At 60.0% G+C, this 26,219-nt stretch overlaps 3 protein-coding genes across 5 annotated transcripts; 1 reads left to right on the forward strand and 2 right to left on the reverse strand.

Moving 5' to 3' along the window:
* Positions 1-2,261: 2,261 nt before the first annotated feature.
* On the reverse strand, positions 2,262-5,595 carry GPAA1 (glycosylphosphatidylinositol anchor attachment 1). Its single transcript, XM_066265445.1, has 12 exons — positions 5,461-5,595; positions 5,068-5,247; positions 4,873-4,984; positions 4,571-4,718; positions 4,396-4,497; positions 4,110-4,306; positions 3,831-4,027; positions 3,589-3,742; positions 3,325-3,420; positions 2,997-3,187; positions 2,741-2,911; positions 2,262-2,601 (listed from the first exon to the last, which is right to left on the reverse strand). The coding sequence occupies exons 1-12, from the start codon at positions 5,532-5,534 to the stop codon at positions 2,358-2,360; spliced, it is 1,866 nt and encodes a 621-aa protein (XP_066121542.1). The 5' UTR covers positions 5,535-5,595; the 3' UTR covers positions 2,262-2,357.
* Positions 5,596-6,715: 1,120 nt separating this feature from the next.
* On the reverse strand, positions 6,716-8,719 carry EXOSC4 (exosome component 4). The gene is made up of 3 exons (XM_066265443.1): positions 8,496-8,719; positions 7,223-7,429; positions 6,716-7,117 (listed from the first exon to the last, which is right to left on the reverse strand). The coding sequence occupies exons 1-3, from the start codon at positions 8,664-8,666 to the stop codon at positions 6,758-6,760; spliced, it is 738 nt and encodes a 245-aa protein (XP_066121540.1). The 5' UTR covers positions 8,667-8,719; the 3' UTR covers positions 6,716-6,757.
* A 6,669-nt stretch (positions 8,720-15,388) lies between these two features.
* Positions 15,389-26,216, forward strand: OPLAH (5-oxoprolinase, ATP-hydrolysing). Of its 3 annotated transcripts, XM_066265447.1 has the most exons (28): positions 15,648-15,664; positions 15,927-15,970; positions 16,180-16,394; positions 16,469-16,660; positions 17,165-17,264; positions 17,978-18,101; positions 18,246-18,441; positions 18,841-19,006; positions 19,099-19,237; positions 19,320-19,387; positions 19,524-19,789; positions 19,923-20,035; positions 20,122-20,292; positions 20,503-20,640; positions 20,732-20,870; positions 20,991-21,103; positions 21,478-21,632; positions 22,216-22,376; positions 22,459-22,560; positions 22,660-22,834; positions 23,969-24,153; positions 24,279-24,425; positions 24,526-24,660; positions 24,830-24,979; positions 25,109-25,266; positions 25,335-25,495; positions 25,656-25,753; positions 25,998-26,216. In XM_066265447.1, exons 3-28 carry the CDS (start codon positions 16,224-16,226, stop codon positions 26,142-26,144), a joined length of 3,870 nt encoding a protein of 1,289 aa, XP_066121544.1. In that variant the 5' UTR covers positions 15,648-15,664; positions 15,927-15,970; positions 16,180-16,223; the 3' UTR covers positions 26,145-26,216. The 3 variants fall into 3 exon arrangements, with proteins under 3 accessions (XP_066121543.1, XP_066121545.1, XP_066121544.1); XM_066265446.1 differs by lacking the exons at positions 15,648-15,664; positions 15,927-15,970 and adding an exon at positions 15,389-15,538; XM_066265448.1 differs by lacking the exon at positions 15,927-15,970 and having other exon boundaries at positions 15,538-15,664.
* Positions 26,217-26,219: the final 3 nt, after the last annotated feature.

Below are 26,219 nucleotides of genomic sequence, written 5' to 3' on the forward strand. Positions count from 1 at the left end.
GCACTCAAGCTGGCGACCTCAGGGTCTCGAACCTGGGTCCTCTGCATCTCAGTCCAATGCTCCATCCACTGCGCCACTGCCTGGTCAGGCCTGCATTAGCACTTTTTTTTTTTTTTTTTTCATTTTTCCAAAGCTGGAAACCGGGAGGCAGTCAGACAGACTCCTGCATGCGCCCGACCAGGATCCACCCGGCATGCCCACCAGGGGGCGATGCTTTGCCCCTCTGGGGCATCGCTCTGTTGTGTCCAGAGCCATTCTAGCGCCTGAGGCAGAGGCCACAGAGCCATCCCCAGCGCCCGGGCCATCTTTGCTCCAATGGAGCCTTGGCTGCGGGAGGGGAAGAGAGAGACAGAGAGGAAGGAGAGGGGGAGGGGTGGAGAAGCAGATGGACGCTTCTCCTGTGTGCCCTGGTCAGGAATCGAACCCGGGACTCCTGCACGCCAGGCCGATGCTCTACCACTGAGCCAACCAGCCAGAGCCTAGCACTTTTTTTTTTAAAAAAGTACCAAGTGATGATACTTTAGTTCAGAATAGAAATGAATGCTGTTTTCTCAACCAATCAACTTTGTTGTTCTCATGGTCCCCCTTCAACTCTTGTGTGCAGCCAGGGAGAATTCTGTACAGGTAAGTTCATACACAATTGAGATAATTTTTGCTTTGTCCCCACTTGTGTGTTCCATAAGTTAATGTATTTTTGTGACTTGTGTTTATTTTTTTATTTTTAAATATTTTTATTTATTTGTTTGTTTTAGAGAAGAGAGACACACACACAGAGAGAAAGAGACAGAGAGAGAAGGGGGTGAGGAGCAGGAAGCATCAACTCCCATATGTGCCTTGACCAGGCAAGCCCAGGGTTTTGAACCGGCGACCTCAGTGTTCCAGGTCGATGCTTGATCCACTGCGCCACCACAGGCCAGGCTTTGTGACTTGTGTTTAAGTGACTGCCTAAGTCCAGTTAAAAATGGCTGATGGAGGCCACAAGGATATCCCAGCCCACAATTGATAGAGACTACAGACCACAACAGAGTGGAGATGCCCGTATGTCTCAAAGGACAGGAGGCCCTCAGACAAGTGGTGCCAGGCTGACCAGAGGGAGACCTGAGAGAGGCCAGCCCGGGAGACCCTGCTGGGGTGTGGGACAGAAGCCCGAGGAGCCAGACAGCTTGTTCCACATAGAAAGTGACTAGAGGTTCCAGCCAGACCCTGGGGACCAGCAGGCCAAAGACAGACTGCTAGTCACTATGGGCCTCCAGCTCCCTTGCTCCACCCCATTCTCACAGTGCTGGACAGAGTGCATATACCCCCTCAGCCCGGACCCAGCAGGGACCTCTCTGGAGGCCCCAGAGAAAACCCCTCTGGGTGCTGGTCCTGGGGGCATGCCAGCTGATCCCTCACTGTGGAAACAGGGACCCTCGGGTATCAGGAGGAACCTCCCATAGGAAGACAAGAAGAGAAGCCCCACCACAGGGGTAGGCCCATGTAGGGGTCAGGGGCTGGGGTTTCCCTCCTTGGTTCAGGACTTCCCAGGCCACAAGCAGTACGGATGGGACACTAGTGGGGAGTTGATCCTCCAGGGAACACAGCTCTGCCTCCAACATGAGGCCTGTATTGGCTTCATTACCCGGTGGGGACATTCTAGCCTGATGTGTCCCTGGCATCGATCACCAAAGGACCACCCTTTGCTTTTCTCCCTTTCAGAGTGGACACTGAACGTCCCAGCTCCTTTCAGCGGTCTCAGAGCAATCAGCACTTCTCTCTGTGCTGGCCCACCAGTGCCCTGCTCCAGGGGACTGTGATCCTGTGGACTGTGTGCTTCTGGGCAGTGCTGGTTGGGCTCCTCTACCCCGCCCATTGGGGGTGCCTGGCCCGGTTCACCTCTGAGGAAGCTGTGCCAGGCGCTCCTCTCTGCTCCAAACTGAGCCCACGTCAGTCCTGGCCTTGGTTGGGCCCCCACTCCCCACCCTCCTCTGCCCCTTCAGCCCCAGCACTGGCGACAATGGCATGGCAAGGTCTCCGGTTGCCTCAGCTCATCAAACCCACAAACCTTGCCTCCCATTTTCTCTCACCCAGCCCCATGTCTCCCACAGCAGTGGACTGTGATGTGCAGAGACCTCCGGGGCTGGCAGAGATGCCATCTAGTAAGTGGACCAGGGTGGTACACTGTAGGAAGGAACTTTGCAGGAAATGCCAAGCCCAAAGCTTTCCCCACACGGGCCCTGGAGCCAACATGGACGGCAGACTGCAGGCCAGGAACCCAAGGGCAGCATAAACAAGACACCTGTTTATTTCCTAGGAAGGGAATGGGGGGTGTTTGCGGAGCTCCCACTGAAGTCTTCATGCCACTGGGCAAGCAGACATCACTTCCAGAAAAGCACATTCCAGAACAGCAGCCAGCAAGGGTAGAGGCCCAGAGCCAGCAGCGGGAAGAGCAGGGCCCCGTAGGTGTGGTGCTCCAGCACGCCCTGCGCCAGTGCCGCCAGGAAGAGCTGCCAGCCTTCAGCCAGCGACAGGGGTGCCTCCTGGAGCTCCCGCCACACAAACAGGCTGCCCAGGAGCGTTGCTGCTGGGCTGGTCAGTACCAGCAGGGCCGCATAGAGTGGCCTGTGTGGAGGAACAGTCAGGGTGGGCTCTGAGTTGGGGGCACAGGCACCCAGTTGGGGTGGAGGGGTACTGTGTAAGGGCAGTTTGTGGCGAGGAGCATAGGTTCTGGGGGTGGTGGGGTGGGCTGACCAGCACATACCAGGGCCCATAGGGCTCCGTGAGCACAGCAGCGGGCACCATGGTGGCAGCCAGCAGGAAGCCCAGTGAGAAATTGGTGAGGGCAATGCAGGCCAGCTGTAGTGCCAGGTAGATCAGGGCTACCAGCTTCAGTGCCATCCAGCCTCTGTCTGGGGCCTGTGTGCTCACCACACTGCAAGGCAAGGGGTTCCGATACAGCTGCCTGCACGTCCAGGGTGCCCTCTGCCTGTACCCACCCACCAAGTGGGTACACTCACCGGTGGGTGTTGTGTGGAAGGGCCAGGCCAGCTGCATAGATGGCCAACAGCGTCAGCACCACCGCCTCAGCCTCGGCCACGGGGAAGTGCTGGGCGGCCACATGCTGGCCCAGCACTGGGAGAATGTAGAGGGCCAGGCCCATGGCCTGTGAGATGAGCAAGGGCGCCACAAGGGAAGCCAGTGCCACACCCTGTAGGGCACATAGGCAGCTGAAGAGAGTCCCTGGACTCTCATGACCACCCTGCCAGTTGAGATTGAGTGGCAATAGTAACCACTTCCCGGGACCCTGAAAACCCACCCCAAAGGCAAAAGTAAGGGGGCTATCACCTGTGCTGCGGGGAGGGGAGGACCGGGTCTGGAGGCCGCCCCCGCCGCCTCGGGGCCCACTCTGGCCTCCTGCAGCTGCATCCACAGTTCCAGAGCATGGCTGAGTCAAGGACCCTGACAGGAAGTATGACGGGACCTGCCAGGTAGGGGACCCAGGGCTCACCCCTACTTCCCCACCCCGAGGATGGGGGAGGGGCTCTCCCCAGCCTGGGGTGGAGGCGGCCTGAGGCTGGCTGCAAGTGGGCAGTGGGGTGCAGAGGATATCTTGAGAGCAAGAACCAGGAGCAGGAAGCCGGCAGCGGGCATGTAGAGGCCGATGGAGACGAAGTGGGAGAGGGCAGGGAGCAGGTAGAAGAAGAAGGACTGGTGCAGGCGCTCCAGCAGGTGGTTGAGCTTGCGGAACATCCCCTCCAGGGCCCTGCGGCCAGGGGCAGAGGCGGCTGGCCAGGGCCCAGGAACCCCCACCCTGCTCCGAGCATGGAAAGGCCGGGACCAGAGCCACTTACTTGCCCACGGCCACCAGGTCATACTTATATTGGCGGAAACTATTGATGCCACGTAGGGTTAGGGCCTCCACGCGGTAACGCAGGAAGAGGCCGTGGGGACCATGCGGACGGCCGGAGGCTTGCTGCAGAACCATGAGCAGCAGTGTCTGCAGACCCTGTAGTGGCCCCTCTATTGACGTCCAGTCCTGGGGCTGCAGCTTTGCGGGTTTGGAGACAGGGTCAGATAACGACACCCCCTCCACCGGCCCTGCATCCCTCCCCCCAGGCATGTAGTCCTACCTTGCCCTGCAGCGTACACAGCAGCCCCCCTTTCTGGCAGAAGGTCTGGAAGAGGTTGAGCAGGTCAAGGTTGGGCAACTGTCCATTGAGGCCCTCTACAGCCACATCAAGGCTAGTGACCACATCGCTGTTCAGCTCCAGAGCTACAGCCGCCTGGATGGCCCCAGCCCGGCCCTGCAGAGGGGATGACTGCATGCCTGTAGGGGCAGGTGAGCAAGCTGCCATTGGGGGGGCTGGCAAGGACAACAGCCTGAGAGAGGGGCCAGGCCAGGGCAAGAGCACCCACCTGTGACATTGACATCGTGGTAGGCTTCAAGCCACGCCTCAGTGCCCAGAAGGTCGTGTTCTGTCACCAGGAAGATGATGTCTTTGGCCCAGTAAATCTGACCTGGGAGCCAGAAGCAAGGTCAACAGGATCTGAGGCAGGGGCCAAACCCTCCCAGGAACGGCTCGAGACTCACCCCGAAAGTGGGCAGCCAGTGCTAGCAGCAGCCCCACGGCCTGGCTGTTGGTCGAGTTAGGGCCACTCGGTACGGTGAACACCAGAGACTCAGTACTGGCAGCACGAGGGGCCCGCAGGATGCCGTACACGTTGGTGCCTGACACCATCTGCATGCAGTATTCACGGGGAAGCCTCAGCACAACCCCACCCTTAGACAGCTGCAGCCACAGAATACCCTCCCCCCGGGATTTCTCTGGCCCAAAGCCACGCCTCAAGGTGCTCCTTGGTCCCAGTCATCACCACCCCCCCTTCCAATAATACATAGCGCTCATGGATCTCATCTGGAAAGGGCAATTTCCGGGAGAAACTCTGAGTGTAGACCTCCAGCCCCACCGACCGCATCGTCCGCTCCAGCCAGGCCACTGGCAAAGCCCTAGAGACACCAAACAGTCTCTCAGTAGACCTCCCTTGGCCTTGACCACCGGCGTGCCCCACGCCCACGGCTCTACCACTCACCCAGACTTCCTCTGGTGGGCAGCGAAGTCCCGCGCAAAGCCCCGCGCCCTGTCTCCGCCCGCAAACTGCTCCTCCACCATGGTGGACCCCATGGCGTTCTCCGACATGTAAGTGCGCTGGGTCAGCGGCGGGAAAGCCAGCGCCAGGAACCAGGTGATGCCGGCCACATAGCTCAGCACGCTGCGGGGAGAGGGGACGGAGAGGACAACGGAGCATCAGCGGTCCCGGGACCCCGGCCTAACTTCCGCACCAGGGATCGAAAGGAGGGACGTCTGCGGGATCTGTGCGCAGAGCCCCGGCTCCAGGGGCTCCGGACCGGAGAGCTGAGCCCCGGGCCTAAACCCTCGAGTGATGCCGACAGGCGGAGGGGACGGGCCCCGCCCCCTCCCTCACCAGAGCGGCGCGTTCAGGTGCAGAATGAGGCGGACAAGCGCGCGCCGGCGCGCCGGGTCCGACAGGAGGCCCATGGCTGGGCGGGGCGGCCCCGGGACCGCGCTCCCGCTGCCAGCTACGGCCCCCGGCCGGGCGCGCCCCTCCTGTCACACGCGGGACTCCGGCCCGCTCCACTTCCGGTCCCGGCGGGCCTCGCGTCGTTGCGCACGCGCAGTACCAACCCACCGCCACCCTCCCGGCCGCCGCGCATGCCCCGGCGGGAGCAAGACCGAGGGCGGGGTTCCCGGGCCTGCAGCGTTGGGCACTGAAGAGCAGTGAGGATAACCGGCCGCGGCGTCCGCCGCTGGGATGGGTCAGGAAACGAGAAACCTCCAGCTGAAAAGTTCTTAGGAGAGTCAAAGAAGGGTGAGACATGAGGCAGGTGCGCGGTAAACCGGCGGCGGCACTCATAGCGTGGATGCCTGGAGGAGTTTTTGAAGGTGTTGCTGGAAATGACAGGTCCCAGTGCTGGTGGAGTGGGTGAAAAGGCTTGTGTGGACCGAGAGGCCACCATGGCAGACTTATCCCTATAGATGTCGGTCTCCAAAAATGGCAGTGGGTGCCTGGGTGGAATCGCAGCGTGAGTCCAGCACTGAGGTCATCATGGTCAGCTGAGCACCGGGAGGAAGGTGCAGATGGTACTATTAGCCAAAACGGACTTCCGAGGAGCTGAGGAGCACTTCTGTCCAGGCCCGCAAATGTCGTTGATTGTAGGGGAGAAGCAGCCTCTGGGCGTGGACTGCAGGGACTTGTTGTGATCAGGGTTCAGGCAGGTCTGAGAGCAGGAGGGTGAGGAAAGGGAAGTCTGCCCAAGAGCAGTGGTGAGGAGGGGAAACTTAGTCCAAGCCATAATCCCTTGGATGTGGGACCCCTACATCTCCATGGGGAGTCCCCATAGCCAACAGTTCTCTCTCAGCCCTTGTGCTCAGGTGCCTGCATGTGCTGGGGTGAGCATAACAGACTCCATAGTCTAACGGACTGCTTCAGTCTGCTAGGCCACACCTCAACTGCTCTTCTGCCTGGAACCCTTTTGGGCACAAACTGCTCTCTCCACCCAGGGACACATTCTTCCTACCTTCTTCTTCAGGATTTGAATCCTGAGGCTGCAAGAGGTATATAGTTCATGTCTGGGGGAAGGTCCCTAGTCACCCTCACAAGCCAGCACCAGGCCAAGCTCTGAGAGCATGAATTATTGTGAGGAGATCAAAATGCAGTGGACTTTGTAAGGGTTTTATTCTGGGCATGGGTGGCAGGATGCTCAGTCCCCCAGCAAGATAGAGGCCTCACGTACATGCTGGCGGACCACACGGTCCAGCAGGGTATGAACATCTCGGGCAGCCCGGGCAGCAGCCTCTAACACCCGTTCCAGGTGGTCTTCATGCAGCCTGGCATCCATTTCAAGCAATGCAATCTGGCCTGAGGCTGGCAGCAGGGCCAGGGCCAGCTGGGGACCACCAGCTGCTTCCTCTACATGGCTGAGGTCTGCCAGGGCTGTGCCATCCACAAAGCCAGCTGAGCAGGCGCACACAAAGTCCCGCATTGGTATCCCCGCATCCAGCACTGCCAGCGTTGCTGCATTCACACAAGCTGCATAGGTCCCACCATCTGCCTGCAGCACCTGCGGGAACACCCCACTGGCATCAGTCCGTTAGGCTGCCCACCTTCACCCTCCCTCACATCTCTCTCTCTCCTCTCCCCAGGTCGAGGGCTGCTCCCTGCTTACCTGTACATAGATGTCAATCTGGGAGCGAGGGTGCAGCTGCGTGAGGATGGCTGCCTCGAAGGTCTGACGCAGCTGCAGACCCATCTCACAGGACTTCCGGTCCCCATGTGGTCGCCGCTTGCGCTCACCTGTGCTGAAGGTCGCAGAACTGTACTGACAGTTTACCAGGGCCCTATCTGGTAGGGCTCTTGCCCGGGAGCCCCGAATCTACAGAAGAAAAGACACATGAGCCAGGCTCACTCCTCTCAGCTCTAGCCCCAAACTTTCGCTTCTCTCCTTCCTCTTCCTCCAACATCTCATCAAGTGCAAGGACTTTACCTCAAAAACAGCCTGAAGGAGGGCCACTTGAACAATCTCTAAGCCACCGTCACCTCTGGGGTTTCTCTCTTAACAGACCTTCCTGTTTTCATCATTGCCTCATCCCGTCCCAACCCATTTTCCACTTGTAGCCAAAGCCAGTCTGTTTACAAGTATCAAGTCTAATTCTGTCTCCTCTACAAGGCCACGAACCTCCAAAGGCGTCCCATCAGATAAAACACTAAAACTTTTCCCAGTCTCTAAAGCCCCGAGGCCGTGCCTCCTTAGAAATCCCTCAATTTCATTTGGAATTATTCTCCATCTCCCCACCAGTGGTAGCCTTTCTGCTCTGCAAAGGTGCGATGCTTGTTTCTACTCCCGCTGGCCTTCCCCATTTAGTTCCCTCCCCCAGAAAAGAAGGACTCATGCGCTGAGCAAACATGTTGTCAATGCCTGTGCTGGCAGGGGCTGTTTCAGAGCTGGAGACTGGCAATAAGACAAGGGAGTTTTATTTCAAGTTCCTGTGCTCAGGAAGCTTTTATTCGTGGGGAGACAAAGAATGAGAAAGAGAAGTTAAAGCGGTGTCTGAGATGACAGGTGCCGAAAGGCAGGGAAGCGTGTGGTTGTAGGGGGCGGGACTTGCTACGCGGATAAGTTGGTCTGGGGAAGTGCCATCCAGATGGTAAAGTTGGAGTGGAGAGGTGAAGAAGGGAGAGAGAGCGCGCCCGGAGTTTTGAGTAGGAGCAGAGAGGAGTGGGGGGCGCGGAGGGCAGAGGCAGATGAAAAAGACAAAGGGACCGCCGTGCATGCATCATATAGTGGAAAGACTTGGGCTTTTTCTCCGATTGAGCCGCGGCCCCGAAGACGTGCTGCGTCCACCCAGGCGCTCGCGGGCCGCCGCCTCCGGAGCTTCTGTTCACTCTTGGCGGCCACCGCCCACGCCCGCAGGTCCTCCGGCTCGCGCCAGCCCACTCGCCTCGTGCGGCCCGTAGACCACCGCCAGCGCCTTGGTGTTGCCCTGTTCAATGTAAGCCGAGCCGTCGGCCTGCGCGAACACGCCCATCCGCGCCTGGATCTTGCGCAGCTCTCCGGCGCGCCGCCCGTCCACCCGGTAGCCCTGGTCCGACAGGAGCTCTAATCCCGCCATACCGCCCGGCCGCCAGACCGGCTTCCGGTCCCGGCAGCACTAAACGCTCCACTTCCGACCTCTGGGGGCGGGGGGTGTCTACGGCTTCCGGCGGTCCGATTCCACACTTCCGGTTTGGAGAACTACGGCTTTCCCCGGCGCCACTTGCCCCACTTCCGGTCCCGGGGAACCTGGGCCGTGCTGGGCCGGGCCGGGGAGGAAGGATATTTCCCGTGGCCGGCAGGCTCGTCTTTGTTTCTCTTTAGATTTGAAAGGCCCCTTGGAGGTTCGCAGGTGTAAATATTCCCACTGGCCCAAGCTGAGACACACTTTCTCTTTCCTTACCATTTAGTGTATAGATTTGTTCACTTGAAAATAGACACATGACCTTGGCCGGTTTGCTCAGTTGGTTGGAGCGTCCTCCCCATTCACCAAGGTTGCCAGTTCCACCCCCAATCAGGGCACATACAAGAATCAACCAATGAACGCATAAATAAACGGAACAACAATGGTTTTTTTTCCTCTTCCTCTATCTTTTCTCAAAAGTCAAAATATACTAAAAAATACACTATAAGAAAAAACACATGATTTTGTATTACACATTCTTATGTTTGTTTTTTCTTTGTTTTATAGTGAGGCAGAGGGGGGAGAGAGAGAGAGGGAAGGAGAGGGAGAGAGAGAGAGACAGGAACAGTAGGAACAGTTGTGCTCTAACCGGGGAATCGGACTGGCAGCCTCTGCAACCTCCATGCCCATGCTCTGGGGTGATGCTCCAACCAAATGAGCGATCCTGCCAGGGGTTTTGTTTGTTTGTTTTAACTTCTTGACTGAGACAGAGAGAGGAAGGAAGAGAGAGGGGAGAGGGAAGGGAAGCATTCATTTGTTGTTTTACTTAGTTGTGCATTCTTTGGTTGCTTCCCATGTGTGCCCTGACCAGGTATCACACCCACAACCTTGTTGTTTTGGAACAATGCTTTTAAGGTTATTTTCTTTTAATGGGATCAATTTCATACACTTTTTGTTTTTTCACTCAAAAGTAAAATACCCTATGAAATCCATCTAAATAATTCTGGGGAACTATTTTGTTGGCTGCATGAAACCTGTGGGGTAGATGTACCAGGATATATTGGGCCACAGGTGTGTGTCTGAGTCCTAAATCTGGTCCTCTTCAAAGGCAGTTACTATTGCCAACTTCTCCTGTGCACATACCACACTAACCTGTTTTATTCTTTCTTTCCTTTTTTTTTTTTTTTTTTTTTGGCGAGAGACAGGAAAAGAGATGAGAAGCATCAACTTATAGTTACAGCACCTTAGTTGTTCATTGATTGCTTTCTCATATGTGCATTGACCCAGGGGCTCCCGCCAAGCCAATGACCCTTTGCTCAAGCCAGCAACCTTGGGCTTCAAGCCAGTGACCTTTGGGCTCAAGTTAGTGACCATGAGGTGATGTCTACGATCCCATGCTCAAGCTAGCAACCTCATGTTCAAGCTGGTGAGCCTGTGCTCAAGCCGGCAACCTTGGGATCTCAAACCTGGGTCCTCAGCATCCCAGGCTGATGCTCTACTCACTGCACCACTCTTTAAATTTTTTTTGAGAACTGGACATTTTAGGTGATCTGTTCCAGGAGGTCTGGATTATGATTAGCCAGTCTCTCCTTGGGTGTGTTGATGCTGCCGTTTTGTTAGTTTACCAGCCTACTGGTTTGTTTGGGCCAGTGCTATTAAGTCAGTTACCCCTCAGTGTACATCTTTTTTTTTTTTTTTTTGCATTTTTCTGAAGCTGGAAACAGGGAGAGACAGTCAGACAGACTCCCGCATGCGCCCGACCGGGATCCACCCGGCACGCCCACCAGGGGCGATGCTCTGCCCACCAGGGGGCGATGCTCTGCCCATCCTGGGCGTTGCCATGCTGCGACCAGAGCCACTCTAGCGCCTGAGGCAGAGGCCACAGAGCCATCCCCAGCGCCCGGGCCATCTTTGCTCCAATGGAGCCTTGGCTGCGGGAGGGGAAGAGAGAGACAGAGAGGAAAGCACGGCGGAGGGGTGGAGAAGCAAATGGGCGCTTCTCCTATGTGCCCTGGCCGGGAATTGAACCCGGGTCCTCCGCACGCTAGGCCGACGCTCTACCGCTGAGCCAACCAGCCAGGGCCTCAGTGTACATCTTTTAATGTCACTACTCAGCCTCCCCAACCCCAGTTCTTATGTTCAATCCTGGCTTCCTGGAAGTCGTATTTCAGTCAGCATTGTTTCGGGTCCAGTTCCCGTTTCGGCAAAGATTGTGTTTAAGCTTTCCCACCCAGTGAGACACCATCCTTGCTGATGGATCCGTGTGTGGTTACGGAAAGATTTTAAGTCTGTCCCTTGTCAATCATTGTAATAGGCTGAAGAATACCCTACACACACACACACACACACACACACACGCACAAAGACATCGTGTTCTAATCCTCGAAGGCTGTGAATGTACTTTTTATGGTAAAGGAATTTTGCAGATATGATAATGTTAAAGATCTTGAGATGGGGAGAATGCCCTAGATTATCCAGGTAGGCTCCAAATGTAACCATGAGTATCCTTTTAAGGTAGAAGCAAAGAAACATTTGTTCACAGGGTAAGGTGAGGTGACCATAGAGGCACAGATTGGAGTGATGATGCAGCCACAAACCAAGGAACACTGGATGCTGGACAAGGCAAGGAATGAATCATCTGGAACCTCCAGAAGGAACCATTCCTGCTGACACCTATATTTTAATCCCTAAGATGCAGCTTGAACTCTGGCTTCCAGAACTGAAAGAGAACAAATGTCTGTTGTTTTAAGCCTTCACGTTTGTGGTAATTTCCTTATTGGTGATTTCATAACTTCTCACCACTAAGATCTCTATTGTCTTCGCCAATACAACACTCAGCCCAGCCTCCAAGGAAAGTCAACCTTCTCAACCTTGCTGGAGAGCTGCTGGCCTTCCATTCTACCTCTCACCCTGGGCAGGGGCTGGGGGAGCTGGGTGTGGGGTGGAAGCCTGATCTGCAGGTGGGTATTGGGGGGGGGTAGGCCTCATCTTCTCAGCTTGTTCTTCTTCCCAGTGGAACCTCTGCCCTGCACCTGGGAGTCCCATTTTCTCAGCTTCATTCTCTTGGAGTAGAGATCTTATGACGTGGATCTAGGGAGTGGGAGGAAGCAAGTTCTGGGTCAAATGTCACAGATTCCTGCCCTTTTTTTTTTTTTTTTTTTTTTTTTTTTTTTACCAAGACTTAGTAGACCTCCTTGAATAAATTCTGTATGTCCTTGGTTTAATATACAGTGAGAGGGCCTGACACTCCTCTTGGAAGTCCTGCCCTTGCCAGGCCTCTCACGGTCAAGGTTTGGCACAGGCACACTGTCACGTCCACCACAATTCTCTTTTTATTTATTCAATTTAAAGAGAAAAGAGAGTGAGAGAGAGAGAAGGGGAGAGGAGCAGGAAGCATCAACTCTATATGTGCCTTGACCAGGCAAGCCTAGGGTTTTGAACCAGCAACCTCAGTGTTCCAGGTTGATGCTTATCCACTGTGCCATCCAAGGTCAGGCCACCACATTACTCTTGTCAGAAATAAGGCACACGGCCAGTTCAGATGGTACAGGATGAGAAATGGACCACCCCTTTTGAGGGGAAGGCAGCACATTCATCTTTGGGTGGTTGTCTACATCTCAGGTGAGGCCACTGCCAGCCTCCTCTGGCAGCTGTGAAGGGACTGCTTCCAGGAATGAGGGCTCATGGGAGTTTGGGAGGACAAGATTGGAGAGTAGCCCCTGAAGGTCCCAGCTCAGGTTTCGACACCGACTCGGCCACAGGACAGTGCTCGTCAGACTGCTGTCTTTACGGTCAGGTCCTGAGCTTCCTTTATCCAGAAGGCTGTGCTGTTTTCTACCGCTGTGTAATGAGTGGCCACCATGCAGTGGCTGGAAACTACATCCATTTGTTAAGTTACAGCACAATAGGTCAGACGTCTGGACACAGTGTAGCTGCATTGAGAAGTTGGACTTGATTGACTAAAGAAATTTCTTTAGTATACATTATTTATTTATTTAAAAAAATAAATAAATACTAGACTCCTGTATGTGTTGGATCGGGGTCCACCTGGCATGCCCACCAGGGGGCGATGCTCTGCCCATCTGGGGTGTTGTTCCATTGCAACCGGAGCCATTCTAGCACCTGAGGCAGAGGCCACGGTGCCACCCTCAGCGGCCGGACCAACTCACTCCAGTGGAGCCTTGGCTGCATGAGGGGAAGAGAGAGACAGAGAGAAAGGAGAGGGGAAAGGGTGGAGAGGCAGATGGACACTTCTCCTGTATGTCCTGTTTGGGAATCAAACCCAGGACATCCAGACGCTGGGCTCTACCACTGAGCCAACCGGCCAGGGCCTCTTTAGTAATTCTTGTAAAGTAGATCTGCTAGCAACAAATCCTCCGTCTTTGTTTATCTTGGACTGTCCTTATTTCACCTTAATTTCCAATCAATTCTATTCCAGTATACCGTAGAGCAGTGGTCCCCAACCTTTTTCGGGCCACAGACCGGTTTAATGTCAGAAAATATTTTCACAGATCGGCCTTTAGGGTGGGACGGATAAATGTATCATGTGACCGAGACAAGCGTCAAGAGTGAGTCTTAGACGGATGTAACAGAGGGAATCCGGTCATTTTAAAAAAATAAAACATTGTTCAGCCCTGGCTGGTTGGCTCAGTGGTAGAGCGTCAGCCTGGCATGCAGGAGTCCCGGGTTTGATTCCCGGCCAGGGCACACAGGAGAAGCACCCATCTGTTTCTCCACCTCTCCCCCTCTCCTTCCTCTCTGTCTCTCCCCCTCCCGCAGCCAAGGCTCCGTTGGAGCAAAATTGGCCTGGACGCTGGGGGTGGCTCCGTGGCCTCTGCCTCAAGCGCTAGAATGGCTCTGGTTGAGGCAGAGCAATGCCCCAGATGGGCAGAGCATCGCCCCTTGGTGGGCGTGCCGGGTGGATCCCGGTCGGGCGCATGCGGGAGTCTGTCTGACTGCCTCCCCGTTCCCAACTTCAGAAAAATACAAAAAAAAAAAAGAACCAAACTAATAATAAAAAGAATTTTAGTCATTAGTTTATGTATGCCATGAGATGAAAAAGGTTGAAAACCGCTGCTCTAGACCCTGGAGGGGCTGTGCTGGCCGTGACGGCCTCGGGGACCATGCCCGGTCACCCAGCCCCATAACCTGGCATTGGTGGGTGGAAAGGCTGTAGCAGTGCCCAGTGGGCAGGTAGGGATGCTTCCATCTTGACCTCCCCCTCCCTGCAACATACCCACGCTGGGCTGGGCTGGGCTGAAGCCTCTGTCCTCCAACAGTGGTCTTCCTCCAGGGATTCTAAGGCCTGGGGAAGCTTTGGATTCTGCTAGTCATTTGGCTCTGGGTGGGGATGGGGGAAAAGCCAGAGGTCAGAGGTCCCCTATGCCTGGCTCCAGGTGGGCCCTGGCTCTGAAGCCCCGGAATGTGGCCGAGGCACAGGCACAGGGGGCAGGGGCAGTGCTGACCTCACAATGGCGGGGTCTACTGTCCCTGGCTAGCCGGCTGCTGCTGCTGCTGCTGCAGACAGCTGCTGTTCCCCGGACCCCCGCTGCTGGGCATGTCCCTCCTCAGCAGCTATGAGGGTCTGCGGCAAGAGATCCAGCGGCTGGCCCAGGAGAACGAAGAGCTGCGGCGGCTGGTGCAGCTGATCCAGGAGAACCAGGAGTTGAAGCACGTGCTCAGGAACCGGGGCAGCTCCCTGGGCTTCAGCAGCTCGGGGCTCCTGGCCCATGTGGTCTCCAGCCCGCGGCTGCCCCGGCACAGGACCATCAAGTTCAAAGATGCTGAGAGAGGTGAGTGGTGGTGTGGGGACGGCCAGGGCTCTACCCGGGGCTGGCGAAGCTTCACTCACTCCGGTTGTGCCAAGAGTGAGACAGGAGGGGAACCGCCTGCTCCCGTGGATACCGAACAACACGAGGGGCTGGGCAGAAGTGGGGGCTCTTTTAGTAGGTGCAGCCAGCAGAAGGTGACGTCATTGAGACAGTGACATTGGAGCAGAGCTGGACCCAAGTGTGGGAGACTTGAGGCCCGAGGCGGAGAGCTTTCCAGATGAACAGTCAGTGCAAAGGCCTTGAGGTGGCAGTGAGCGGGGTGTGCTGAGGCCAGTGCTGGTGCAGTGGAGGGTAGACAAGGACCAGGAAGGCACCTGAAGCTTAGGCTCTGTGGTCCCCTCAGCCTGGGCTCCTTGACCCATGGGGGATGGGGTGGGGTAGACAGTCCCTTTCCTGGTGAGAAGTGACAGGCTAGTGGTAGGCTCTGGCTATAGATTTTGAAGGGTGAAGTAACAACAGGACTTTTGGCAGGTTAGGATAGGGTGCAAGGAAGAGGGACTCCAGGGTGGCCCATAAGATTTGGCCAGAACAATGCAAATGGGCAGCTGCCCCAGAACAGGCAGGTGGGAGGTGACCCTAGGCTTCACAGAACCGGCACCGCTTGGCGGGGGAAGGGGAGGGGGCGCCTTTGGCCGGTACAGAGTGGAGGGGAGACAAGAATCAAGAATGGGTGCCCAGGAGGCGCAGGGCCTGGCAGCCAAGGTGTCTGGAGCCGGGCCACGGGGGGAGGGGACGCACGGGCACCGTGCTGCCCCGTCCGGGATTGGCCTGGAAGGGCCCCAGCCGGCTGTCCTTGGGTGGTTCGCGGCGGAGGGCGGAGGCAGCTCCCAGCAAGCCCAACCTGACGCAATGCAAGGCCCGGGAGCGCCGGGAGCACCGGGACAGGTCTTGCAGGAGGCGGGCTCGCTTCCGGGACAGGCCGGGCCGGGGCGGGTTCGGGCAGGGCGAGCAGCCCGAACGGAACAAACCGCGAGCGACGCAGAGCCACTCGGCCAGGTGGGGCCCCCCGGTACCGGGACGTCTTCGTCCTCCCTCCGCGCCCTGGCCCCCACCGCGTACTCCGCTCCTCCCTGCCTGCGCGTGCTCCGCCCCGTGTCGTGACCCGCAGGCCTCGGCCCAAAGGTCGAGTGTTTGGGAAGCAGGGGGTGGGGGGGACCCTCTCCACCCGTCCCCTCTCCCCCTCCCCTCCCCTCCCCTCTCCTCCTCCCCTCCCCTCCCCTCTCCTCCTCCCCTCCCCTCCCCTCTCCTCCTCCCCTCCCCTCCCCTCTCCTCCCCTCCCCTCCCCTCCCCTCCCCTGCCCTTAACCCCGCGCCTCCTCGTGGTGAAAGAACCCAGACAGACGTCCCCGGGTTTGGGGATCCCGACTGCGCCTCCCCTCTGAAAGGCTTGCTCCAGGCTCTGTGTTTTGGCCCCAACGGGAGCATCGAGGTAATGGGGGGGGCATTAGGCCTGGCACCCCCACCTGCCCAGCCCTGGCCCTGCCTCAGGCTTCCCTCGGAGCTGCTCCTGCAGCTCTGGCTCCTCCTAGTGCCCCTCCAGGACCGGAATCCCCACCCTTGCTCTGTCCAGGGCTTTCCACCTGTGGACAAACCCTCCTCCCTGCCAAACCCCGGCTGCTCTCTGTTCAATTCTCCCAGGACTACAGCACCAAGAGTCCCTGCAGGAGTCCAGCCCCGTCATCATGGGCAGCCCCGAGGGGCGCTTTCATTTTGCCATCGACCGTGGAGGCACCTTCACAGACGTCTTTGCCCAATGCCCAGGGGGGCACGTGAGGGTCTTGAAGCTGCTCTCTGAGGACCCCGCCAACTATGCGGACGCCCCCACCGAGGGCATTCGTCGCATTCTGGAGCAGGTGGCCAGGGCAGAGTGGTGGGGTGGGGAGGGACCACAGGGCCAGAGGCCTGACACTGACCACGTGGTTCCCAGGAGGGGGGCATGCTGTTGCCAAGGGACCGGCCACTGGACACCAGCCGCATTGCGAGCATCCGGATGGGCACCACTGTGGCCACCAATGCCCTGCTGGAGAGGCGGGGGGAGCGGGTGGCACTGCTGGTGACGCGTGGGTTCCGAGACCTGCTGCATGTGGGCACCCAGGCCCGTGAGAACCTCTTTGACCTGGTGAGCTCACCCATGCCAGTGGGCGGCTGGGTCCCCTTGGAGTGGGACATCCTTGGAAGAGTTAGTGCCAGCCCAAGGCCACTAAATGACAGGCAGAGAGGAGGTTCTGAGCGCTCATTGCAGAATGCTGCGTCCACCCAGCATTGAGTGGACACATATTGTGCTGTTCCTGACTGCCACCAGACCTTTGTCCTGAACCCCCGGTGTGAGGTCACCCAAGTCAGACTGTTTAGAGTGACGGGTGGGAGTCCACTCTACCCCCTTCCCCACTGCTGGGGGAAGGAGCTGCTGTTGGTGGGGCAGGGCAGTTGGCCACACTCAGATGCCTGGGGACAAAGAGCCACCCCCTCCCTGGGTGGGCCATGCTGGGGCTGCCCCTTCTGTTTCCTGGGCCTGTCCACTGGCCTGTTGGGACACATTCCCTTGCCTGCACTGCCCACTCATGCAGGATCCCAGCAAGGACCCTCGGGGTTGGGCCTCCTCTGAGCCTCTGCCCGCCCCCAGGCTGTGCCCATGTCCGAGGTGCTGTATGAAGAGGTGCTGGAAGTAGAGGAGCGTGTGGTGTTGTATCGTGGAGAGCCAGGTGCTGGGACACCAGTCAAAGGTGAGTGTCTCTGTGCCTGACCTGGGGTGGTGCAGTGGATAACACCATGACCTGGAATGCTGAGGTCGCCGGTTCAAAACCCTGGGCTTGCCTGGTAAGGCACCTACAACAAGCACATCAATGAAAAACTAGGGAGAAACAACTATGAGTTGATATTTTTATTTCATTTTATTTATTTCTATTTTTTTATTTTTCTGAAGTGAGAAGTGGGGAGGCAGAGAAACAGACTTCCGCATGCGCCCAACCGGGATCCACCCGGCATGCCCAGCAGGGGGCGATGCTCTGCCCATCTGGGGCGTTGCTCTGCCGCAATCAGAGCCATCCTAGCGCCTGAGGCAGAGGCCACAGAGCCATCCTCAGCCCCCGGGGCCAACTTTGCTCCAGTGGAGCCTTGGCTGCGGGAGGGGAAGAGAGAAACAGAGAGGAAGGAGAGGGGGAAGGGTGGAGAAGCAGATGGGCGCCCCTCCTGTGTGCCCTGACCGGGAATCAAACCCGGGACTTCCATATGCCAGGCCGATGCTCTACCACTGAGCCAACAGGCCAGGGCGAGTTGATACTTTTCACTCCACCGCCCCCCCCCCCTGCATCTTTTATAAAAATCGATCAATAAAAAAAATCTTTAAAAAATACCAAGGTTAGTGCCTTGGGTGTTGGGATTTGGGGGCAGCATGATCTCATGGGTCTTTGATGGGGCGGTGATGGCTTCCTCACAGGCCGCACAGGGGACCTGCTGGAAGTACAGCAGCCTGTGGACCTGGGGGCCCTGCGTGGGAAGCTGGAGGGCCTCCTGTCCCGAGGCATCCGGAGCCTGGCCGTGGTGCTCATGCACTCCTACACGTGCGTGGAGGATGGTGGGGTAGGGGCTGGGGGAAGAGAGCCTCCCGGTCAAGAGGCCGGGGTGGGGGTGAGGGCCGGGACTGAGAGGGGCGACGGTTGGGGGAGCGATCGTGGGAGGTCCAACACTCGGGGTCCCTGTCACAGGTGGGCCCAGCACGAGCATCAGGTGGGCGCGCTGGCCCGGGAGCTGGGCTTCACGCAGGTGTCTCTGTCCTCGGAGGCCATGCCCATGGTGCGCATCGTGCCGCGGGGGCACACGGCCTGCGCCGATGCGTACCTCACACCTGCCATCCAGCGTTACGTGCAAGGCTTCCGCCAGGGCTTCCAGGGCCAGCTCAAGGTGAGGCCCTCGTCGGCTCGCCTTGGCCACCCCCCGACGCACGCGTGCCCGCCCCTCACCACCCCCCGACGCACGCGTGCCCGCCCCTCGCTACCCCCCGACACACGCGTGTCTGCCCCTCGCCACCCCCGACGCACGCATGCCCGCCCCTCGCTACCCCCCGACGCACGCGTGTCTGCCCCTCGCCACCCCCCAACGCACGCATGCCCGCCCCTCGCTACCCCCCGACGCACGCATGCCCGCGCCTCGCTACCCCCCGACGCACGCGTGCCCGCCCCTCGCCACCCCCCGACGCACGCGTGCCCGCCCCTCGCTACCCCCCGACGCACGCGTGCCCGCCCCTCGCCACCCCCCGACGCACGCATGCCCGCCCCTCGCTACCCACCTGCCTGCCCACAGGATGTGCAGGTGCTCTTCATGCGCTCCGATGGCGGCCTGGCACCCATGGACTCTTTCAGCGGCTCTCGGGCTGTGCTGTCCGGCCCTGCCGGGGGTGTGGTCGGTTACTCTGCCACCACCTACCGGGCAGAGGGCGGCCAGCCTGTCATTGGATTTGACATGGGAGGTATGAGAGCCAACAGGCTGGAGACCAGGGAAGGTTCGGGCAGCCAGGCTGGGCAGTGATGCCGGGCGTCCTCACCACTGATCCCCTGCCAGGCACGTCGACCGACGTCAGCCGCTATGCCGGGGAGTTTGAGCATGTCTTTGAGGCCAACACGGCAGGGGTCACTCTCCAGGCCCCCCAGCTGGACATCAACACAGTAGCAGCTGGTGGGGGCTCCCGCCTCTTCTTCAGGTCAGCTCCCCCACCGTGGCTGGGACTCCCTCCCTGCCCTGCCTCCCAACCTGCCTCCCATTCCAGTCGTTCTTTCTCCAAGGTCCGGCCTGTTCGTGGTGGGGCCGGAGTCTGCAGGAGCCCACCCTGGCCCTGCCTGCTACCGTAAAGGTAAGACTTGGGATCCACCTGCAGGACCCTCCGGGGCTGCCCAGGCCCCCACACCTCTTCAGCCATGCCCCCCTGCTGCTGCCCACTTGTGGTCCCCAAATCCAGCCGCCAACCCCACGCTGTGCGTACCTCCCAGGGGGCCCAGTGACAGTGACGGATGCTAATCTGGTCTTGGGTCGCCTGCTGCCTGCCTCCTTCCCCTGCATTTTTGGGCCGGGAGAGGACCAGCCACTGTCCCCTGAGGCTTCCCGAAAAGCCCTGGAGGCTGTGGCCACTGACATCAACAGCTTCCTGACCAACGGGCCTTGCCCCACCGCTCCACTGAGCCTGGAAGAGGTGGCCATGGGGTTCGTGCGTGTGGCCAACGAGGCCATGTGCCGGCCCATTCGTGCCCTGACGCAGGTATGCCCGCCTTTGCATTTGCCTCCCAGCCCTGCCCCACACCCCACTCCTCCCACTCGGGCAACCCCCCTCCCACAGGGGGTCAAGGGGTGGGGACTGGACAGGAAGCCATGAACCCCTTCTGGCTCCCCAGGCACGAGGTCACGACCCCTCGGCACACGTGCTGGCTTGCTTCGGGGGAGCTGGTGGGCAGCATGCTTGTGCCATCGCCCGGGCCCTGGGCATGGACACTGTGCACATTCACAGGTGTGTCTGGGCCGGAGGCATGCGACCTAGGGCGGGGGCCGCCTTTGGGAGGCCCCGCTCATTGCTGCGTGGCCCCGTCTCTGCAGGCACAGCGGGCTGCTCTCAGCACTGGGGCTGGCTCTGGCAGACGTGGTCCACGAGGCGCAGGAACCCTGCTCCCTTCCCTACACGCCCGAGACCTTTGTGCAGCTGGACCAGAGGCTGAGCCGGCTGGAAGAGCAGTGTGTGGATGCCCTGCGGGCCCAGGGCTTCCCCAGGTTGGGTCCTAGGGCTGGGCCGGGCTGGGCAGAGGGCTGGCAGCAATCCCAGGCACCTCCTAGGTGGGTTCCCCACCGGACATCCCAGATGGTGCCAGGGCTCCCTTTGGGCAGTGCTCAGCAAGGGATGGCCTCTGAGGCTAGAGGAGGCAGGAGACAGGTGTCCTCACAGGTGCCCTGTGTGAGTGTCCCATCTGGTCACTGCTGCAGGTCCCAGACCAGCACGGAGAGCTTCCTGCACCTGCGTTACCAGGGCACAGATTGCGCCCTGATGGTGTCCGCCCACCAGCACCCAGCCTCTGCCCGCTCACCCCGTGCTGGCGACTTCGGGGCAGCCTTCACGGAGAGGTATGCAAGCCGGTGTCCTGGGAGCCCTGGTCGGTAGCCTGTTGGCCTGGTCACCGTGCCACATGACAGCTCCCTGGGGCTGTGTGGGCAGGTACATGAGAGAGTTTGGCTTCGTCATCCCCGAACGGCCCGTGGTGGTGGATGATGTGCGGGTGAGGGGCACCGGGCGCAGCGGCCTTCGCCTCGAGGACTTTCCCAAAGCCCAGACCGGGCCTCCCCGGGTAGACAAGGTTGGTGGCCCCCCCTGTGCATTCCCGCCTACACCCTCAGGGTCCTAGGGGCAGGTGTGGGTGGGGAGACCGGGGGAGGGTGCTGAGCCAAGGAATGTCACTCGCCTCGCACCTCCTCAGGTGACCCAGTGCTACTTTGAGGGGGGTTACCAGGAGACCCCTGTGTACCTGCTGGGAGAGCTGGGCTGTGGGCACAAGCTTCAGGGCCCTTGCCTCATCATCGACAGCAACAGGTAGGCTGCGGCTTGCCCAGGGTGGGGCCGCAGCTGCAGGGGCCTGAGTGCGTTGTGGGGCCCTGGCAGGGGGTGCTCTGGTTTAAGGCGGCAGGAGTCTGAGGGACCCTGGGGTCCCATCAGGGCAGGATGTCTGAGGGACCCTGGGGTCCCATCAGGGCTGGGATGTGCCCCAGCTTGGGAATGAGGGAATCTGAGGGACCCTGGGGTCCCATCAGGGCTGGGATGTGCCCCAGCTTGGGAATGAGGGAGTCTGAGGGACCCTGGGGTCCCATCAGGGCTGGGATGTGCCCCAGCTTGGGCATGGGGAGTTCCCGGGTGGGAGGGGGGATCTGGCCTGGCCTCATCTAGCTCCTCTGCACCCCTGCCCCCAGCACCATCCTGGTCGAGCCAGGCTGCCAGGCAGAGGTGACTGAGGCCGGGGACATCCGCATCATGGTAGGGGCCGAGTCCCCTACCAACACGGTGGGCGCCCAGCTGGACCCCATCCACCTGTCCATCTTCTCACACCGCTTCATGAGCATTGCCGGTGAGTGGTGCCACTGTCTTCCTGGGCCCTGCTCCCTGTGGTGTCCAGTGTGGGGTCTGTCTGCCGACGGGGAAGAGGCAGGTGCAGAAAGTGTCACCCAGGGAGAGGGGCAGAAGTGTCATCTTGGCTGGCGACAGGGTGGACAGTGTGGCTCTGGCTCTGGGATGGCACAGCCCTCCAGCACCAGCAGGTCTTGGGCAGAGCTTCACCTTCCCCTGCCAGCAGCCCTGTGATCTAAGAGCACCTTCCGTCTGTGTCTAGGAAACAGGCTCAGCACAGGGAACCTGTCCAAGCCGGGGACAGGCTGGGGGCACCAGGCTCTTAACTGTATCTGGGAGGGAGGAGGGCTGACGTGGGCCCCCAGGTTCTTGCTGGTGCTCCAGGCAGCAGTGTGTGTGTGGGGGGGTCAGGGTGCCCCTCACACAGGTGAGACGTGGTGTCCAGGTGGGGCACCACCCCCTCTGGGTTTCAGCTCTGGGACTTAGGAGGCCCTGAAGACCACGGGTCTTCCCTCTCCACACCCGGGGTCGAGCTGTGGGTGCGGTGGGACTAGCGGTGCCCGTTGGCTCCTCTGTGCCTCCAGAGCAGATGGGCCGCATCCTGCAGCGCACGGCCATCTCCACGAACATCAAGGAGCGCCTGGACTTCTCCTGTGCCCTCTTTGGGCCCGATGGGGGGCTGGTCTCCAACGCCCCCCACATCCCTGTGCACCTGGGTGCCATGCAGGAGACCGTGCAGTTCCAGGTTCGGAGGGCCCCTCTTCTTGCCCTTCTTATCCGCCCAACCCTCATCGCTACCCCGCGCCCAACCGGTTTCCTGGCTTCAGATCCAGCACCTGGGGACTGACCTCCACCCCGGCGACGTGCTGCTGAGCAACCACCCCAGCGCTGGGGGCAGCCATTTGCCAGACCTGACTGTCATCACGCCAGTGAGAGGCGCTACATGGGCACCCTGGGAGGGGGCAGGGAGGCCATGCAGCTGACTGGGGTGTGACACTGAGCAAGGGACTCTTGCTCTCTACTCCTAGGTGTTTTGGCCGGGTCAGACTCGACCTGTGTTCTACGTGGCCAGCCGTGGCCACCACGCAGACATTGGGGGCATCACACCAGGCTCCATGCCCCCTCACTCCACCTCACTGCAGCAGGAGGGCGCTGTCTTTCTGTCCTTCAAACTTGTCCAAGGAGGCGTCTTCCAGGAGGAGGGTGAGTGGGAGTGGGCCTGGGGCTGGGGGAGGGGGTGGGCATTCAGTGGGCTGCACCCATGGCTGCTGCCTATAGACACTGGGACACTGGGACCTAGCCCATAGGCCAGGCCGGCTGTGAGGCTGGAGGAGCCAGGCAGTGGCATTGCTCAGAGATGACTAGAGGAGTTGCAATGAGTTCTGCCTGAGTCCCCGAAGGTCTCAGTTGTTCTGTGGGTGGGGAATTGGCCAGGATACCAAAGGCACTGGGTGCAGGAATGGTGGGGGGAGACTCTTTCAAGGTGTTTACAATCAGCACCGGGTTTGCACTGGGTCTGGGACTGCAGAGACAGAGCAGGGCCAGGGGCAAGGGGCTGCAGGCTCTTAGAAAGCTCTCCCCAAGCTTGATCTGAGTCATTTGGGTGCTGGGGCAGCAGGGTGGCTGTGGAGGGCTTCAGCCGGGTACACGCTGGTCAGCCTTCCACTGTGACAGCCCTCCTGCCTAAACGCAGAGTGGATGGGGGTCCAAGGGTGGCCAGGACCCTGGGCAGGGGGCCCGGGTGGGACAGCTGCAGTTCCTCTGGGTGATGCAGAGCCCTAAGCGGAGCAGTGAGGGTGGGGTGGGGACAGCTGTTTCTAGAGGCCAGGGTTGGTATTTGATGAGATTTGGGAGTGGGGGAACAGGCAAGTGTGGACAGCGGAAGGATGGTGGCTTTGGCTTTCAGTGGGCACCAGGCAGCCACAGAGAAGGCGGAACAGAGCAGCAGAAAATACAGAGCAGGTGTGAGGCTCTAGGGGTCTGAGAGCCCAGGAGGGCATCCCAGGGTGAGAGGAGGTGACATGGGCAGGGTGGAGCATGGCATAGCGGAGCCATAGGCTGCCGAGGACTCAAATAGAATGACCTTATGTCTGGTTGCTTCCTTGATCAGTGTGGGGTGAGGGCAGGGGGCAGGAGAAGGTTCAGCAGATGGGAGGAAGCTGTGGCTTTGGGAGGCACTGGATGAGGCAGCAAGGTTATGGGGAACAAGTGAAGGGCTAATATGGGGGGCCCACAGTGCCCAGCAGAGGTGCCAGAGGTACGGAGCAGTGCACCAGGCAGCCCCCGCCCCACCTCGCAGGCCTGGAGGGTGGCTTAGCGGTGACTCCGTCCATCCAGCGGTAACAGAGGCCCTGAGGGCCCCAGGCAAGATTCCTGGCTGCAGTGGGACGCGGAACCTGCACGACAACCTTTCAGATCTTCGCGCCCAGGTGGCAGCCAACCAGAAGGGCATCCAGCTGGTGGGAGAGCTGATCGGGCAGTACGGGCTGGATGTGGTGCAGGCCTACATGGGCCATATTCAGGTGGGCCAGGGGACAAGGGATTGGGAGTCGCTCTGTCCCAGCCCCCAGGCCGCTGGACAGGGAGGGGAGGGGGCACCTGGCCCCCCTGCGGTGGCACGGCTGCCTCTGTGCATACTCCCTGCCAGGCAAATGCAGAGCTGGCTGTGCGGGACATGCTTCGGGCCTTTGGGACCTCCCGGCAGGCCCGGGGCCAGCCTCTGGAAGTGTCTGCAGAGGACCACATGGATGACGGTTCCCCCATCCGACTCCGGGTGCATATCAACCTGAACCAGGTCTGGCTGCTGGGAACTGGGGCGGGGCAGGGCGGGGCGGGGTGGGGCGTAGCGCCCATCTTACTGCTGATGGTCTCGCCCCTCCCCTCCGGGTGGGCAGGGCAGCGCGGTGTTTGACTTCAGCGGTACCGGGCCGGAAGTGTTTGGCAACCTCAACGCACCGCGGGCCATCACGCTGTCTGCTCTCATCTACTGCCTGCGCTGTCTGGTGGGCCGCGACATTCCACTCAACCAGGTGCGAAGTCAGCAGGTGGACCCCGAGCCCCCCTGGGTCCACTTGAAAGAGCCTGAGGCAAAGTCCAGCCCACAGCCCAATAACGAACAGACTGATGACCCTAGAGGTGTTGGTGTTAGGGGTCCGTCTCTCTCCCCACTGCCCCTGAGAGCTGGCCTTTCCCGCACAGGGCTGTCTGGCGCCCGTTAGCGTCGTGATTCCTCGAGGCTCCATCCTGGACCCCTCCCCGGAGGCGGCTGTGGTGGGCGGCAACGTGCTGACGTCGCAGCGCGTGGTTGATGTCATTCTGGGGGCCTTCGGGGCTTGCGCCGCGTCCCAGGTGCGGCAGGCGGGGCGGGTGGGCGCCAGCTCAGGTGTGCTGGGTGGGACAGGGGGAAAGGCGGCAGGCTGGGGGCGCTCAGGGCGCGGATGCCCTCCCGGCCACAGCAACCACATGTCCCCCCGCCAGGGTTGTATGAACAACGTGACCCTGGGCAACGCCCACATGGGTTACTACGAGACCGTGGCGGGCGGCGCGGGCGCGGGCCCTGGCTGGCACGGGCGCAGCGGCGTGCATAGCCACATGACCAATACGCGCATCACCGATCCGGAGATCCTGGAGAGCAGGTAAGAGCAGCGGGCCGGCCGGGGATATGGGGCCGGAGCGGCCATGCTGACCTAACTGGCCTGTGCAGATACCCGGTCATCCTGCGTCGCTTCGAGCTGCGGCTGGGGTCTGGGGGCCGCGGCCGCTTTCGGGGCGGCGATGGGGTCGTCCGGGAGCTGCTGTTTCGCGAAGAGGCGTTGCTGTCCGTACTAACCGAGCGCCGCGCCTTCCGGCCTTATGGCCTCCAAGGTGAACGCCTCCCCTCCCCCAGCCCAGTCTCTCACCCCTGACCTTGCCTGGCATGTTTGCCTTCCACTGGCCCCCTCCCTCCTCCCTCCCACTGGGTCTCCCCCTATCTCCTAACCAAGCCCCCCCACCCCACGTCTCCCTTCCTCGCCTCTTACTGCAGGGGGTGAGCCCGGTGCCCGTGGCCTAAACCTGCTGATCCGCAAGGATGGTCGGAAGGTGAACCTGGGCGGGAAGACGTCGGTGCCCGTGTACCCTGGGGTAAGGATTGTCCCTCTGTCCCGTCCCATCTCCACCCCCCGCCTAGCGGATATCATCCCACAGAAGCTAAGCAGAGTTGCGGAAATAATCAGAAACCCGGTTTAATTCGGCTCCTGAAGGAAACGGGGCGCAAACCGGGCTCTAGGGCTAGGCTGACACCCGGGAGCGCTGCTGCGGGGGTGGGGCTGAACGGGGAGGTAGGCGGGGACCCTGCCTGCGCTGAACCGGCCCCTCTGCTCTACAGGACGTGTTCTGCCTCCACACACCCGGTGGCGGGGGCTACGGGGACCCCGAGGACCCTGCCCCACCTCCGGGGTCGCCCCCGCAGCTCCCAGCATTCTCTGAGCGCGGCAGCGTCTATGAGTACCGCAGGGCCCAGGAGGCTGTGTGAGGGAGGAGCCGCACAATAAAAGATCTATTCAGTCGCCTTGCTCCTGCGGCGGCGGCGACCCATCAGACTCAGGCT

The sequence above is a fragment of the Saccopteryx bilineata genome, chromosome 3 (genome assembly GCF_036850765.1).
Source record: "Saccopteryx bilineata isolate mSacBil1 chromosome 3, mSacBil1_pri_phased_curated, whole genome shotgun sequence".
Lineage (NCBI taxonomy): Eukaryota > Metazoa > Chordata > Mammalia > Chiroptera > Emballonuridae > Saccopteryx > Saccopteryx bilineata.

Coding starts and splice junctions, on each gene's coding strand:
- GPAA1 (XM_066265445.1), bottom strand. CDS start 5,534: ATGGGCCTCCTGTCGGACCCGGCGCGCCGGCGCGCGCTTGTCCGCCTC. Junction 4,498..4,570: donor ACTGGCTGCCCACTTTCGGG/GTGAGTCTCGAG, acceptor TCTGGCTCCCAG/GTCAGATTTACTGGGCCAAA. Junction 4,307..4,395: donor CCACGATGTCAATGTCACAG/GTGGGTGCTCTT, acceptor CTGCCCCTACAG/GCATGCAGTCATCCCCTCTG.
- EXOSC4 (XM_066265443.1), bottom strand. CDS start 8,666: ATGGCGGGATTAGAGCTCCTGTCGGACCAGGGCTACCGGGTGGACGGG. Junction 7,430..8,495: donor TGGTCTACGGGCCGCACGAG/GCGAGTGGGCTG, acceptor TTTCTTCTGTAG/ATTCGGGGCTCCCGGGCAAG. Junction 7,118..7,222: donor AGATTGACATCTATGTACAG/GTAAGCAGGGAG, acceptor GTGTTCCCGCAG/GTGCTGCAGGCAGATGGTGG.
- OPLAH (XM_066265446.1), top strand. CDS start 16,224: ATGGGCAGCCCCGAGGGGCGCTTTCATTTTGCCATCGACCGTGGAGGC. Junction 22,377..22,458: donor AGGAGACCGTGCAGTTCCAG/GTTCGGAGGGCC, acceptor TCCTGGCTTCAG/ATCCAGCACCTGGGGACTGA. Junction 22,835..23,968: donor AGGCGTCTTCCAGGAGGAGG/GTGAGTGGGAGT, acceptor CCGTCCATCCAG/CGGTAACAGAGGCCCTGAGG.